The 16,278-nt window shown below is 38.2% G+C and overlaps 1 protein-coding gene across 6 annotated transcripts in view; it reads left to right on the top strand.

Moving 5' to 3' along the window:
* The window catches only part of usp32 (ubiquitin specific peptidase 32), a 45,621-nt gene that overhangs the window by 14,130 nt on the left and 15,213 nt on the right, over positions 1–16,278 (top strand). For all 6 annotated transcript variants that reach the window (XM_026368975.1, XM_026368983.1, XM_026368959.1 and 3 more), the window contains exons 2-12: positions 1,085–1,212; positions 4,440–4,545; positions 6,418–6,536; positions 8,139–8,298; positions 13,378–13,509; positions 13,653–13,760; positions 14,085–14,200; positions 15,066–15,128; positions 15,456–15,539; positions 15,637–15,698; positions 15,832–15,934. In XM_026368975.1, the coding sequence (XP_026224760.1) occupies positions 1,085–1,212; positions 4,440–4,545; positions 6,418–6,536; positions 8,139–8,298; positions 13,378–13,509; positions 13,653–13,760; positions 14,085–14,200; positions 15,066–15,128; positions 15,456–15,539; positions 15,637–15,698; positions 15,832–15,934 (1,181 nt within the window). The remainder of the gene's footprint in view (positions 1–1,084; positions 1,213–4,439; positions 4,546–6,417; positions 6,537–8,138; positions 8,299–13,377; positions 13,510–13,652; positions 13,761–14,084; positions 14,201–15,065; positions 15,129–15,455; positions 15,540–15,636; positions 15,699–15,831; positions 15,935–16,278) is intronic.

The following is a 16,278-nucleotide window of genomic DNA, read 5'->3' as shown; positions in this document are numbered from 1 at the left end:
GGGTGGTTTGCATGCTGCTACCAGCTGGGGTAAACGTCAGGTTTAATTCTCAAGCAATATGAACTGCATTGCCCTCTACAGGCTGGTGTCAGATTAGTTTATATTTATTTATTTTTTTGGTAAGCCATTATGAATTCCCCTATGAAGACATATTTTATACAATTACAAATGTGCTTTGATTGTTTTTTTTGTCAGTAATAATAATTAGAGCAGCAGGAGGTGTTTACTTGTACCGCAAACAACTATTGTAATGGCCCAAAATGCAGTCATGAATTTTCCTTATGACAATACATACCTTGTTACTGTGTTATTGTCATGCTATGAAAACTGAAATTGTGAAGTTTGGATTTATAAACTGCATGTCATACTAGAGCAGATTAGAAAATTATGAATCAGCAGAGTATTCATGGGTTCTGAGAGCAGATTAAATGTTTCATCTGTCTTCAAAACTGTCACTTCTAAAAAAGAAGAAAGAAATTCAGATTGGGTCCCTGGACCTGTTAAGTTTCAGCACGTGTTTTTCACATTTCTACCAGCCCTCACTGGTGATGGTCCAGCACAGTCCATAGAGTGCTGCTGCATCTGGAAAGCTCTGTCACTGTTTGATCTGGATATAGCAACAATAGAGCTGTGTTTCACTGCAGCAGCAGTGCAAGCAAGGCAATTGTTGCCGCTGGGACTCCATCCTAGTATCACACTCAATCTGTAACTTTGCTTTGACCTGAAGTGGGAGCCTTCCACCAGAGTGCTGAAGGGAACAACAGACTATTATGTAAAGTGTTGTATGGTTGGTTCTGGTGAAGACTGCAGCTCTGTACTAGCACAAATCATTACATGTGGATTCCCTCGGTTATAATAGTAGATGAGCGTAAGCTGGTCTTATCACAATTTTGTGTTCCCTATAAAGCAGCTCTTGGTTGCTACACGTTTGTTTTTGTTAAACTCTCTATGTCGGATTTCACCTGAAACATTAACACAATCCCACCTAGCTGAATAAAGTTGGTATGTTGGTTTGTTTTTTTGTTTTGTTTTCTGTAAATATGTTGCCAATAGTGTAAAATCATTGTCTCTCTTCCCTCTGTAGTCACTGATGTGGAATTGAAACGACTGAAGGATGCCTTCAAGAGAACCAGCGGCCTCTCCTATTACATGACCCAGCAATGCTTCTACAGGGAAGTGCTGGGAGATGGAGTTCCCCCTAAAGTTGCAGAGGTAAGCCACAGTGATGTCGTACACCAAGTACCGTTAAACTAAACAGTCAATGTGAAGCAGTAAAATGAATGAGTTTCATGTAGCTTCTGAAAAAGGTGAAGTTAGTCTCAGCAGTGAGATAGATTCTTAAGAATGTGAAACAAATTGACTACCTTTTTTTTTTTATCACTAAATGACTTGTTCCATGTCCCATATAAATACATTAGGCTTTACTTCAATATTTACATATATAATATTTATATTGTAGATAAAATTAATCCAACAGTAAAATTATGCCACTGAGAATTCATTTGTAATACATCAACTATTAGTGATGGCAGGTACGAATTTGAATTGAATCAGTTTTTTTCTCACTTATCAAATAATAATAGTTTGATCTGACTTCTGGTAGTTACAAACCAGGTCTTCTAGTTCTTTAGGATACACTGATGACATATCCAGAATGCATTGATAATCATCGGGTCCTTCCCCGTTCTGCTACTAAATCTTTAAACACAGTGCTTACTTCATTCTACAGCAAATTTACTTCCTCCTCTTTCTCTTAGCATTTTTCTCCTTTTTCTCCTTTGTCACCATGGCAGCAGTTACTGCGGTGACAGTGGCCCAGATGTGAGGTTACTGCTGGTCTCTTCAAACAGAAACATGACTGCTGCCATGTTCGAAGAAAGCCTCAGTCTAATCAGTCAGTCAAGAGGCAGACATTAATAACATTTTAAACACATTCTTCTCCATACATATAGCTCTAGTTGAGCTCTTTAGAGTCCTAGGAGTTCATGTAAAGAAATCCTTGCTTTCATGTGTCTTGTTTCCTCTTTAGTTAAACAAACTATTCAGAGGGAAGGACATTGTGTAGGAGAGATTGTGTGCCAGCGTACTTGTGGTTTAAAATACAGTAGTTGTCTGAACCATTGCATGAGGTCATAAAAGGACTCACTTCACATGAAAAGGAAGTCATTTTAAGTTGAATCCCCTTTAGCTTTATGTTGGCACTAACAGATTTGTTACAACTAGTTTTAGAGATGAGATATCAAGTTAACATGTACCAACAAATTACAAGTAGTTGCTGCTGACATACTGTTAAATCTCCAGCTAACACAGCAAAAATAACTCTTCAATCAAATAACATCTAATCAAAGTACTGGAGGCCCTGGTTAAAAAATACTGTAATACATGTAATATGTTATATTATTGCCATGGTAGCAATGAAAAGTAAACTGGGAAAAAACTATTTCTTCTTTGCTTGGTTTTCTGGAACTAAAGGATAATTCAGTTCCTCTGCTGTCCAGCGGTTTTACAGAGTATCTTCCTTTACCAACGATCTTTGGCTTTGGAGTACAGACATCAGCTACCGAGCGCACTTTAACCAATAAGTTACTTGCAGAATTAATGTTCATTAGTGGCAAGCTGAGGTTAATTGCTTCCATTTGCCATTTTACTAGTAAATAGAGTATCAGCAATTACTAAAAATGAGAAGCTGAATTTCTTTTTTCTTTTTTTTTTTTTTACATTGACCTTTGCTAGTGATAAACAGTTTGGGCCGGAGTTTAGAGAATCATACATCTGTAGAGGAATCATTGAATTACTTTACTTGATTCCCCGTTGTCATTGAGCTAGGCAGACATTTGTTCACACTTACAGTATATTGACTCCTACAAGCAATTTAGGGTTGCCAGCTAAACAGACGTGCAGATGTTTTAGAGTGTAGGAGGAAACCAGAGTATCCAGAGCAAACCCACACAGGCAAATGCCTGTGAAAAATAGCAAATGTAAATGATGTGAACCATGGCCCTTCACTGATGACATCATCAGGGTTATTTTCTCAGGTTTATCAAAGGTCTCCCAGAGCCACAGAACACATAATACAGCTTTTTTCACAGGCTCACTGGTACTTTCCTGACCTTTACATAAGATTGGTGGAATTTAACACCATTTTACATCAGTCATACGTGTTATCGGCTTCATTATTTTTATCTTCGACTGTCACTGTACATTACATTTGTTTTCTAAATTAAAATATTACAAATGTATATGTTTTAAGTAAAATTAGATCATTAAATTTCAAGATAACTCTGATTCTATAGTTTATGCTACTGCAGGTTTACTGCTGTCATTCAGTACCACATATTAGAATGCTTTTTCGGGGAATATTATATAATTCACAATGAACAATAATAAATAGCTCAGCATATACAGTATGTCCGTTTAATACATTTGTTGCCATCTATTACATCAACATATTTTAAAAAAGATTAGATTAGTTCCGCTACTTCAGAGAGTAGTTTCACTTATAGATCACAGGAGATGATAGGAATGCAGTAGAGGGGGGAAGTTTACATATTATGAGACACTTCCTTTTTTTGGAGTGGAGTTCATCTGCTGTGCATGACCCACTGACATGGACACACTTCATTAGCTCATTCATCAGTTGACATGCAGCATATCAGACTTACTGCTGTGCAACCTATTCCACCCGGGCAGCTTTTCAAAATGACAACCCTGCCCCCTTGCATGGACTTCGAACTCAGGTCTCATGCTAACATTTTGTATAAATTGATGCATTATTTTCTTTCAGAATATTTTATTTTTATGTGATTTCTCAATGAACATTCTGGAAAGACATTCTAGCTACTGGTCACTACAGTTTGTGGTTTTAAAATGGTATGGTTCAGTTCTTTTATTTTTCTTTTTTTTAGGTCAAATCTCATATTTAAACATACATTCAAGCAACTCAATCCTTTATTAAGACCAGCTTAAAAAGTATGAAGTAAGAATCATTGCTTTAACGGAGAGGTATCCTGTATGTGTATAATAACAACAACGTACTTTGTGCGACAGTTTAATCATGCAGTTTTCTCTATAACGTCTCAGTTGTCATGTTTACCATTTCCTCCATGTGAGGTACCACAGAAAACACAGAGTACATGTTTGCACCATTGTCTTAAAGAAATCAGGACTTATTTCTGCTGAGTTACAGGAGATTACAATACTTCATACTGTGCTTCACAAACATTTTATACTGTTCACAAAGACTGTCTGATGCTAAGGCTGTGTTATTGAACTCTAGCAGATTGAAGCTGGTCTTATCCATACTTTGTCAGTTGTCAACTCTGTAAATGAACAGACTTACGCTGCTGTAACTTGTTGATCATGACACAGAGTGCGAACACAATGTGGGTGTGAAGTCATCTGTGTTTTTCACATTCTGCTGTGTGTCTTGTGTGTTCTAGGTTATTTACACCTCATTTGGAGGCTCATCTAAAGGGCTGCACTTCAACAACCTGATCGTGGGTCTGGTGCTACTGACCAGAGGACGCATCGAGGAGAAGGCCAAGTGTAAGTGGTTTATGATGACTAAATGGTTTGTGTTGATCTTGTGTTGGTTTTGTGCTGTCCTCTTCATTGCTTCCATATGTTGAGTCTGTCACAGTCTCTCAAATGACTGCTGTCAAGAGATCCATTACAAACTACTAAGTGTGTTTTAACAATACTGCAGTAGTGTTTTACATGTTGTTCTGTAGGTAAAACCCTGTGAAACAAAACTAAAGAGCAGAATATAATAATATTGCCTGAAGCCGTGTCTCAACTCAGAAGCCACATCTTTCAAACACTGCATTTGAAGTCCAACTGTGTCACAGTGTTGCAATAAGGTCGTCTCATTTCGAATGCTCCTTCATATGTGCTCAGAAAATGCAGCCTCCTTTTCTCAAGGCAATTAAGGCTACTGCAGCCCAACCAATCCCAGAACGCTCTGTGCAGTGGTAACGAAAAGAGCCCAGAGCGTGAAGAGTGCAACAATACAAATGCCAAATAAACCAAGGCACCTTCAAACTTCAAGAGTTTGTAAAGTGTGTTCAGATCTTAGAAATGTTAGCAACCTAGCTAGCTAGCGGCTAGCTCAGCCACTCAGCTAACTGCATGGCACAAATAGGAAATCCTCTGTAGAACAGACCATCCTATTCGTTTCAGCCTAAGAAAGTTCTGTTGAGGGATTGTGTTCTCAGACCACTCATCAAGCATCCTTCAAAGGATGCAGACTCTGAATTGAGACACACTGTATCACTGGCTGTTGATTAAAAATGTGTAGTGAGAGTTAACTCAGCACACAACAATAATAAAACGCACAGTCTGCCCAGCTTTATTCCTACTGCATGGTTTTTTCTAAAGATCAAAGCATTTCATTATGTAATCTTGGACTATTTGACACTTATACAAACATGAAACAGATTTAAAACCACGTATCAGCGTTGAGCATTTATGGAGCTCCAAAAGCTATAGAGAAGATGGACGAGTTTGTACCCAAGTAATATTGACAATATGATAATGATTTAAAACACACAGGAACACAAAGGTGAAAAGTGTCCACTGAGTTGAATCCTAGAGGATATCTATAGGATTAAAAAAATCCTATAGATGCCCAGGACCATCAAATATAAAACAAAAAAATTAAGACAGGTGTTAATTCAATTCTCAGTTTTTTTTTTTTGTTGTTGTATCAGATAACATTTTATTGTTATTGACCAAGGGTATTACATATGCCTTATGCCTTACTAGGCCTTATGTTTTAATTATTGTGATTATGCTTCCAAGAAATTATGTTTTAGTTGGTTTTCTTTTTAGTCATAATTTATATTTGGCATGGCAGTTGGCTCTAAAATATTACCCATATGAGTCTTGGCCACTGTTGCCATAGAGAAAAGACCTGGCATGAATCAGTAAATTCAGATTGCTGTGCTGATGCTGTAGAGAACCAAACACCAAGCACTGTTCCTGCTGCATTTTTCCAAAATTGACTTGACAGCTGAGTGATTTAAGCTAATAAGTGTTCTTATGTCTCTACAAAGCATAATATTTAGAAGATATTGGATGAGAGTGTACACATAGGACTTGTTGACAGTCTTGTTGACGTTCTTGTGATGAGGAGTTTTGATTGTGATGAAGGGCACCCTCTTACTGGAGGGTTAGCCATAAATATCCCCGCCCACTTCGGGGTCCTGGAGCAATGGCAGATTTGGGTATAAACTCACATTCATAGTGTTTTCATGTCCACATTTTTTGCTTACTCTTTCTCTCTCCTCTGTGTCTCCTAATCAGTCTTATTGTGGTTGATGTTATTGACAATGTACCATGTATAATCCTTACTGCCTTACTGGTGTGGCAACACTGAACACTTTTGCATATTGTGCATGTTTGTGTGTCCACTCACAGACCTCTTCAGCCTGTTTGCCAGTGATCTGGGTGGATATGCTGCCAGAGAAGATATTGAAGCAGTTCTGCAGGTCCTGGATGGGGAAGTTCCGACCTCCCTCAAGAAGTGCTTCAGTGAGGTCAGCAAACAGCACAGCCACAATCTGTCATCGCATCACACACACTTACACACCCAGCCATACTAGTTCAACATCTCTGTTATTTTACTGCAGACTGAGAACTTACATTATCACCCACATTCTGTCCTTGGATCCTATGACTGATATTGTTTTTAATCACGACAGAGGTGTTGGTCTCATGCTCATGTAATAGCTATTGTTACTAGTTGCCCACATGAAGCCCACTCATCAAAGATTATGCAAAGTAGGTTATTGTTGTGGTTATTAGATTATAAAAGTGCCTTTTTAAATCCTTTTTAAATTACACGGTAAAGTAAAAATCCGCCCTGGGTTACTCCTACACTGTTAGACAATATCAGGATGTAATATTAGATGCACTGTCTTGGTTGTACAGATAACTTACTTTGCTTTCTCTAGTTCTTTGGTTGTTTTCCTCACTTCCAGTGAAAGTTCCATGTTTTAAAATAAATGTTTCAGTTTACAGTCACAGCTTTGTTCCTATTGTTATCAAATATACTTATAAAGACAGCTGTGATTTAATTTGTTCATTTTTACGCCCCAGTACAGTTTATCTTATTATATTTTAAATTGTTCATTCCGTTTTCATTTTTTTTCTTTTTATTTGTTTGCTTGTTATCGCTACTCTAATTATACAGAAAACACCAGGTGCTGTAAGTAGAATTCAGTCAGTAACATTGTGAATTTGTCATAAAATGTATGACATGTATGTATTAATATTATTTTCTACTTTATTAACCTCCTTGGGGAAATTTTGAAAAGGCAGCTGCATGTTCAGGCTTCATTGTCTTGTCCAGCTGAGCGAAGGTCACTACCCAATCTGTACTGTGAAAACTATTACTGTAGTGTTCCTTCTTTAATGCCCTACTTCACTCTCTGCTTTTGAAACTAGTCACTGCCCCCCAAAAAAGATTAAAATTCATTCTGTTTAAGGCACCCATGACAGAATTTGTCATTATTAACTATATTTAAGCATCACGGTTGCCTTTAGCAATACTAAATGTTGCTGGAAGCAGTAGGCAGTCTGGTAGTTACAGTACATATGTGTTTGGACCTGTGACAACACAAGGGATGGATTTCTTGTCATCAAACTAAGCTAACATTTCAGTTTCAATGTCTGATGATTAATCACAGTTTAAACATGTTCAAATAAGGCATGTTTTCTAGATTAGCTGTATATCAACTGTACACAACTTTCACCTTGAGGTGTTCCATTTATTTTCTTCTGAAGTTCACATCCCAACACTTGTCACATTAGTAATTACTTGTAATTTTGATAAGCTGTCTACTTTGAAATTGTATGTTAACCTGAAGCTGAAGCATATAAGACTTCTACAGGAAGTACATGTCAGTGTTTCTAATTTGTGTCTAATGGTGCTAATTTAGTGGTGTTTTTTTAAGGTAGCCATTCAGTTGGATCGACTAATACATGTATTGACTTAAAATGTCAGCGCCAAATTCTTCTGTTCCAGCTGGATGAACATTAGGAGCTGAAGACATGGGATATAAATGGTGATAATGGTGAGAGGTGTGTGCCATCTTCTGCTTTTGTGACAGGCTTGTGCATTTGTGTGTTGATGCCAGGGTGACAAGGTGAACTATGAACGCTTCAAAAACTGGCTCCTACAGAACAAAGAGGCCTTCACTTTGTCCAGATGGCTTCTGTCCGGAGGAGTGTGTGTCACGCTCACTGATGACAGCGACACTCCCACCTTCTACCAGACCCTGGCTGGTGTTACACATTGTAAGTTGTATGTTCATACACTGTATGCTATGTATGTTTTTAGAAGTCATAACCTGCCCACAGGCATTGTAGTTAACTAAATGTCTTCAGATAAGGCCAATCTTTAATTATTATTTGGCTCACATTATTTACGTATATATATGTGTCCACAGGCATAATTTTATCAGATGGACATTATGATGAACTGCACCAATAAGTATAAACAAGCTAAATCAGAAATTAAAGCAGTCAAGGGTCCAGTTTTATCTGCTTTAAACTAAATATTGCACTTTCCACTGACCATTTGAGTATTGAGTGCATGAATTGCCTAATAAGTATATGCAGGGAAGCTGACGCATATGGCCCCAGGATGCAGCACCTTAATAAAAATATGTTTTTATTTTGACATTTTTGGATCTGAATTCGGTGCATATTTAATTTCATCACATATACTGACAGCTGCAGTTTTGTTTTTTTTTTTGCTGGATGTTGAGGTTGGTGTTCAATTTAAATAACCTAAAGGTCAACTCTTATTATTAGTGTTTTCAACACTGTTTTGTTCTAATAAATGACTTCACTTGATTCAGCTTCTAGTTAGTGAAAATACTGAAGTTGATGTTGGTACATAGAGAGATAGCTGGCAGAGCTTTCTCTATCAACATTAATTGCTGTTGACTCTAAAAGGTTCTAAACTGGGCTGAAAATGACCAGAAAAATGACTCTAGTGTAAAAACTATTGGTGATAATGAGATAAGGTAGCACCTATGGGCCCACAGTGTAGCTGCTGAACTATGCTGCACAACATGCTTACAGTTGGTCTCATTTATCCACTTTTATAGAACAGTGTTGACTTGACTGGTACTGAAAGAGGAGTAGCAAAGGTGTTGAAAGTGGTATTAAGACAGAATTAAAATGGGAAAAAAAACTTAGGAAAAACAAGTAGTCACATAACTCTGTTTTTGTGTGCATCTGTCTTTGTGTGTGCATGTTGCATGCAACAAAATGCCTGTTGGCCTAATGGTTAAAGCACAGACTGTCACTAAACAAATGCAATTGAGCATTCAGATGGTTATTGTTGAATGCCACACCTGTTTCTCTTAGTGTTTTCTGTCTACATCTCACGGTGTCCAACAAAAGCATAGAGCAAAGGAATAAACAGTATATCTTTACAGGAAAAACATAACACACAGACATGAAATCAGGTTTTTATAATAACAGTGACATACTTTATTGATCTCCTTTGGGAAATTGTGGTTGCATGCCTCCCAGACAGTACATATTAGTGCTACCACAGGGTTTTGCTGTCTTCTTCAAGGATGTCTCGACAAGTAGCTAAGAAGAACTGGGAATTAAACCACTAACTATGGTTGGTAGACTACTGCTCTACCAACTGAGCTACTGCTGCACCAATAATGAATATATAGTTGTAAGGTTTGGTTGATCTATGCCAACCATGGTTTCCTGTAACATATGGTTCTAGTTCTTGTACTGCTAGCTGTGTGAGGATGTCAACATTAACTTCTTTAGGCATTTATAAATTTTTTTGTAGGAAGACAAGTTTGTGTGTTTCATCATCAGGTATTGGCCTCAACATGACCTATCTGCATCCAATTTATTTCTTTTCTTAAAAGAATACACCATTTCCTGCAACAGCCACAATAATTTAGTCAAAAATAAAGTAGACTTCCCACAGTGACGTATGAATATCTAAGAAACAAACAAAGCCCTTATGTGAGGTTGGAAGAACTCAGGTATTGTAATAGTAACAAAAATCTAAACAAAACCTAGTCATATTTATTAAGTGTCTTTCCCTATTTCAGCTCAGAAACTATTTGAGGGTTGTGTCTGGCACAGTCGATCGACAGTTGATTTTGTCTGCAAGAGATTGAGTGAATATGGAAATTCTTAAACCTTTCAGTGCCATTCTTCTTTTAGAGTTAATATTTGAAAAATAAAATGGGGCTCAGTAAATTTAGCCGGGCTTTATTCTCCCAATTAAGCACAGAGGGCTGGAAAGAACATGTCTTGTCCAGAGAACCTGGAAGCTGCCTTTAATCTGCCTGCTCCCAGCTTATCCTCTTAAGTTTGTGTGTGTGTTGGAGAGAGAGAGTGACTAATACACTCCTAGTTCATGACTCTTTCCAGAACAAGAAGGTAAATCTTGACTCATGGCAGGGCTTATCACAGTGAATCCTCTGCTAGCATGCTAGCCTCTGATGTTGTCACAATATTATCAGAGTAGAGATTTTCAGCAATAACAGCCTCCTGACAGCATGACGTAGCTTCTGATTGCAGTTGGCGCTGGGAGTTTACTACGCTACAGCTGGCTGTGGCAGCACCTCTCTAAGGATGTTCCCTGGATAATGGTATGGTATCTCTGCTGCCACTCTGAGAGAGTTGCACCTTTAGGTGGGTATCTGCTAGTGGGGCACCTGCTGTAGAGACATAAGCAATAAACTGTAATACTACGTTCAAGACTTTCACAATATTTCTGGAACAGCCATTAGTTTGAGTTCTTGTTCAGTTGCTGTTGTCTTATCACCGTCAATCCTTAAAACCTTTTGTGTAGCATCCAAAATTAGTTTGAACTACTCTGAAAAGTATAGGTCTTTCCTCTTTGAGTTCTTAAATTATGCTTTGACATGTTGATGTATCAACACTGGTATCTGAACATTTAAAAATACACAGACTTAAATGTTAGTGGCTGAATCGTAAAGTGAATTTTGATGTTGTACTTGTCTTTAGTTTCTTCAATAAGTCTGCCATTGTTGTAAAGATTTAAAATAATAAGTGATGCTTATTTGGCCTGAACCTTTAAGCTGATGTCAGTATAGCAGAGAGCAACCCTGGATACCTGATGGATAGGACATGGACAGGAGGTGATCCATTGTCAGGGTAATGAGTTTCATAGATTAGCAATCAGATGGTTACTGATCATTGATTCACAACAGGCCACTGGTGCTTTTTGTCATCTGCTGATGTTCAGGGTGTGACTATGTTCTTTTGAACCCCCTGACCTTGTGTGCTTGTTTTACGTTTATTGTTAAGGAAGTGTTCGCCCCATGGTTTTTGATGAGTTAGCAGTGTCCAGCTTAGCTTTCAGGCAGGAAGGTAATATAGTATGTAGTGCTTGCTCACAGTCTTAGTCCATAATTCTCAATAATTTAGCAGTCACATACTATTTCCTATTCCTATTTCCTTCTCAATGCCATCTCCATATAGTCCAATTCAGGTTCTAAATCATTCATTTCATACTCGCTGCTGAGCTCGGGCAGCAAAGTTGAACAGTGTTGGTATAAAGGGTGAGTAAGGGCTTCCCAGTCATGCCAAGGTTAACTGCTCTTATGTTCACCTCTGGACTAAACCTATGGATTCAAAGCCTGAAGGGGAAGGACACACCCCTTCAAGGCAGTACATTCTAGAGGTTGCTGCTTTCTCTGCATCCAACCACAACCAATATGATCCTATCTGAGAAACAGTGACAATAGCTGATAAAAACAAGCTTTCAAGAAGCTTGTTTTAATAGCCCAGCTTAAAAGTCACTGTATAATTCTACCAGTGTCTGTGTTGTGATGCCTGTCATATGTATTGGCTCACTTCCAAAAGCTGACTGGATAGCTGCTGAATCCTATTACCCTAAGCTGTGGATTAACATGTTGCACTGAGGAGCCTGCTTCACTGACCCTGGCAGGGCTTCATAAACTATATTGGTCTCATCCGTATAACTTCATTACAAGTTTAGTCAAATACCATTCCACCCAATGGCAATTACATTACCCCACCCCCATTGGGTTTGCTGTGGTAATATGACAGTAGTCATGTTGACTCTTCTCTTTACTGGGTCACAATCTGTAAGTGCTCTAATTAACACCAGTACAAATAGGTTACTGAATTAGTTTGACTGCCTTATTTAACCTTTTAAGTTCCAATTTCTTCAAAATTTCCACTAATTATATATTCAGACCTAAACATTTAAGGCACCAAGGGAAAGCAAACAAACATGTTTGGAATCCATCAGATTCATGACTATATTACACTAGAACTGGAAACTGGATGTTTTAAGTTGGCTCTCTCGTCATTACTGTAGGTTACACTCAGGGTACAGTCAGAACTGAAACTGAAACTTCTGCCAGCAGAGCCTACTGTGACTGCAACTAGTGATTCTTTTCCTTATGGGATAATTTGATTCCTGGTTCTCAGAAGAATAAGTAAAACATTCTTATCACAATGTCCTGTTCAAATGTGTTTAAACCCCAAAGATAGTGATATAAAACATAAAAGAAGCAGATGTTCACATTGGAGAGGCTGTAACCAGAGAATCTTTGAGATTGTTTACATATTGTACAATGACAAAAGTTCCAAAGCAAGAGCTGAACATATATACTTTAGAAGAAATCACACAAAAAACAACCTTTTATAGCATTTGTTTATCATTTATACCTGATTTAAACAAGGTAAAAACACATTATTGTGCTGCATTGTTACTGCGTTGTGGTGTATGTGCTCTGCTGTCTTCACAATGAAAACTGTAGCATAAAGCATCTGTCTCATATCTGTAAATCAACACAGACCACTATAGCAGAGTTCATGCTTTTTCCACATTAATAGATATTCTTTGTCAGATTTAAACACATCAATTGACTGGGTGTTGTTTGTTTAGGCAACAGCCCAACTCATTATTTCTCCACAGCAGCTGTTTGTGTAGATATAAATCATTACACTGCCAGCAGTGATGTTACTTCAGAAACTGTGAGCTCGCTTTGCACTGCTTTATCAGTTCACCTTTTTCTATCTGTCAGCTGTGCTTGGACCAAAACACACAGATGCACAAAGGGAATTTCTAAAGTTGAAGTCCGAACCAAACTCGGGTCAGATCTTTCTGTCTATCCACTTGATCCATCTGTATTCCCAACTGATGTGAACACCAGATTCTAAAAGCAAATGTGTTACTGTAGGCCACGTTCTAAACTAGAGCAAAGAAAGAAAAAACATCAACAAAAGGCTTTACACTTTGCAGCAATTTCATAAAGATTCATACTCTCTCTGATTGTATTTCTCTTTGTCTTACTCTTTCTTTCACGTTCTCTTCCTTTCCTGCAGTGGAGGAGTCGGACATTATAGACTTGGAGAAACGCTACTGGCTATTGAAAGCCCAGTCCAGAACCGGCCGCTTTGACTTGGAAACCTTTGTCCCACTGGTCTCTCCTCCCATCCATGCCTCACTGAGTGAAGGTTAGACAACATTTATTCAAGTGTGTTTTCTCATAGGCTTTTTGTTGCTCCTTTTAATTCCCGCCCTCAACAATGAATACAACCTTCTTCAAAGACTCGTTCTTTGTATAAAATGCATCCACATTATTGATCTTGTTTGGCAGGTCTGTTTCATGCCTTTGATGAGAATCGGGACAATCACATCGACTTTAAAGAGATCTCTTGTGGACTCTCTGCGTGCTGCAGGGGGCCCATTGCTGAAAGGCAGAAATGTAAGTCGTGCTATGGTTTTGCATCATTACTGAAAAATAATCCTCAAAGGCTTTACATAATTGGGGTGTACAGTTCCTCTTTGTAGGTTTTTATGGAGAATTTGAAATGGAAGTTTAAAAGTGAACATTTTTTTAGAAAGTGATGATTGGCGCTGTAGATCAGTGGTACACAGTCAAGTAAATGTGTAAATTTGAAATTATAATACATTATCAGAAATCATAATGGCATAGTTTTAAACTTAAAATAACTAATAATCATATCAGCGTTGTCCTTCATAACCATATTTATTTTTCATCATTGCAACTCTTTCTTTCATTTGCCAGTTTGCTTTAAAGTGTTTGATGTGGACCGTGATGGGGTTCTGTCTCGAGATGAACTCCATGAAATGGTGGTGGCCTTGCTGGAGGTGTGGAAGGACAATCGCACAGACACGCTCCCTGTAAGGAATCACAAATTATATACACAGTTGCTTCAACAAGTACGCAGACTCTTTTCACTTTTAATTTGAAATTGATGAAACTGCCACGTTAGTAAGTGTCAAAGTGAATGTTTTTGAGTGTCGTACTTCATATTGGATCCTGTTTATTTTAATTATGCTTCAAGTGAGACTACAACTTGGCCTGCTGCAAATTGAACTGATTGGACAAGAAATGTTCACACGTATGTAAAACCTGAACCACCAAGTGCAAAGAATTATGAATTAAGAATAATAATAAACCTTCATGATAGAAATGTGTGGTGAAGCATGGAGTAAGGCAGGCGTGTAAAACTGTGTTGGAAACTCATTAATTACAAAGTAGATGAAGTTTCAAACCACCAGGAGTCTCCTGAACTTAGCTCCTCTGAACATTTACAGGGGCATAAATGACAGAGCTAAACTGATAGAACCAAGCGTTCTTTGGTGTCACAACAGGCTCTTTAAAACAGTGTCAAATGATGCTGGAACAATATGGGTCAACAGGTTTTGTACAAACCTGTGGAGTCCATGCCAGCTTGTGTGCATGCTGTCATTAATTCAAAAGGGCTAAAGGCAAACCCGAGACTCTGATATTCTGAAATTCATTTACATTTATCAAAGAGGCAGACATGCAGTCGCTGTTTGTGAAGAAGGTGAAAGTGTTGTTAGGCTTTGGATTTCTGGCATTGCAAACAGGCAGGTATGGACAATCCTAACAGAAACTTTATGGCTTGTATTGTATCACATTTTACATCCAGGACTGTTGTGATATTTGTTTAAGGCAGTAGCTGACACTGAGATGCTTTGTGTTTGATGCATTATGCTGACATACTTTATTAACTTGCAGGAGCTGCACAGTAGCGTGTCAGACATAGTAGAGGAGATCCTGAAAATGCACGACACAACCAAGGTGAGACATTGTTACTTTGTGACTTTGTCTTTAATCTGGCTGTTGTTAAGTTAATCATTTGACTTCTAGATTGACTGCTTCAGCAAAAATCAAACCTGGTGACACTCCAGCTTTAATCTGCTTTAATTCTCTTTGCAGTATTACCACTGGGAGATGCCCAGTACCCACAGCAACTTTCCAGTCACTGGCCTTCTTGTCTTACCTCTAAGCTATTTTCAGCCACAATAACCATAGCATAGAAATAGATTTTCTTTCATCCTTTTCAAGGGCACAAAGTAGCGTTGATGGCAATGATTCTGAACTTTGTGTTGTTTGACCTGTCACCAGCTGGGACACCTAACACTGGAGGACTACCAGATCTGGAGTGTGAAGAGCGCCTTGGCCAATGAGTTTCTAAACCTGCTCTTCCAGGTCAGTGTACCCACACAGTTGAACAACTTTGACTAATCTTGCACAAGTATTTAATTATCATTATTTTTAATTATTATTATTTTCTGTATTCATCCAGGTCTGCCACATAGTCCTGGGGCTCAGGCCAGCTACTCCCGAAGAGGAGGGACAAATTATCAGGTACATTCATGTCCTATTGCCACAGTACACACTATGTGCAAGGTTTTGGGGATATACTAAAGATCTTTGTCCTCTCTACTTGTGTTTCTCTGTACGTGTGCGTGTGTGCGTGTGTGTGTGCACGTTTGTGTAGAGGTTGGTTAGAGAGGGAGAGCAGACATGGGCTGCAGCAAAGTCAGAACTGGTTCCTCATCTCTATGCTGTGGTGGCAGCAATGGAAGGACTACGTCAAATATGTAAGTCAAGTTAAAGAAGATGAGTTGTACAAGTAAAACATGATGTCGTCATTTAACAGGTGATGTTGCCGTTGCTGCTACATTGGCACATTTAATTACAACTTGCTAAAACAAATTTAGGTTTAAAAGTTATAATAAAGTTTTCAAACCAATCAGCGGAAAACTAAATAAGCCTGTAAAGTCTTCATTTTGAAGATCACCTCAGAGCATTCTGTTGAAATAATCATTTTATTTTCTAACTGAACTGTATGTAAACAGCTGAGAGACATCAGGACTTGAGCATTATTCATATTCATGAATCTAGGATTTCTAACAATATGAGAGTACCATGCTCTTCTAGCCAC

The sequence above is a fragment of the Anabas testudineus genome, chromosome 13 (assembly GCF_900324465.2).
Source record: "Anabas testudineus chromosome 13, fAnaTes1.2, whole genome shotgun sequence".
Taxonomy (NCBI): Eukaryota; Metazoa; Chordata; class Actinopteri; order Anabantiformes; family Anabantidae; genus Anabas; species Anabas testudineus.
This window is presented reverse-complemented; position numbering and strand designations above follow the sequence as displayed.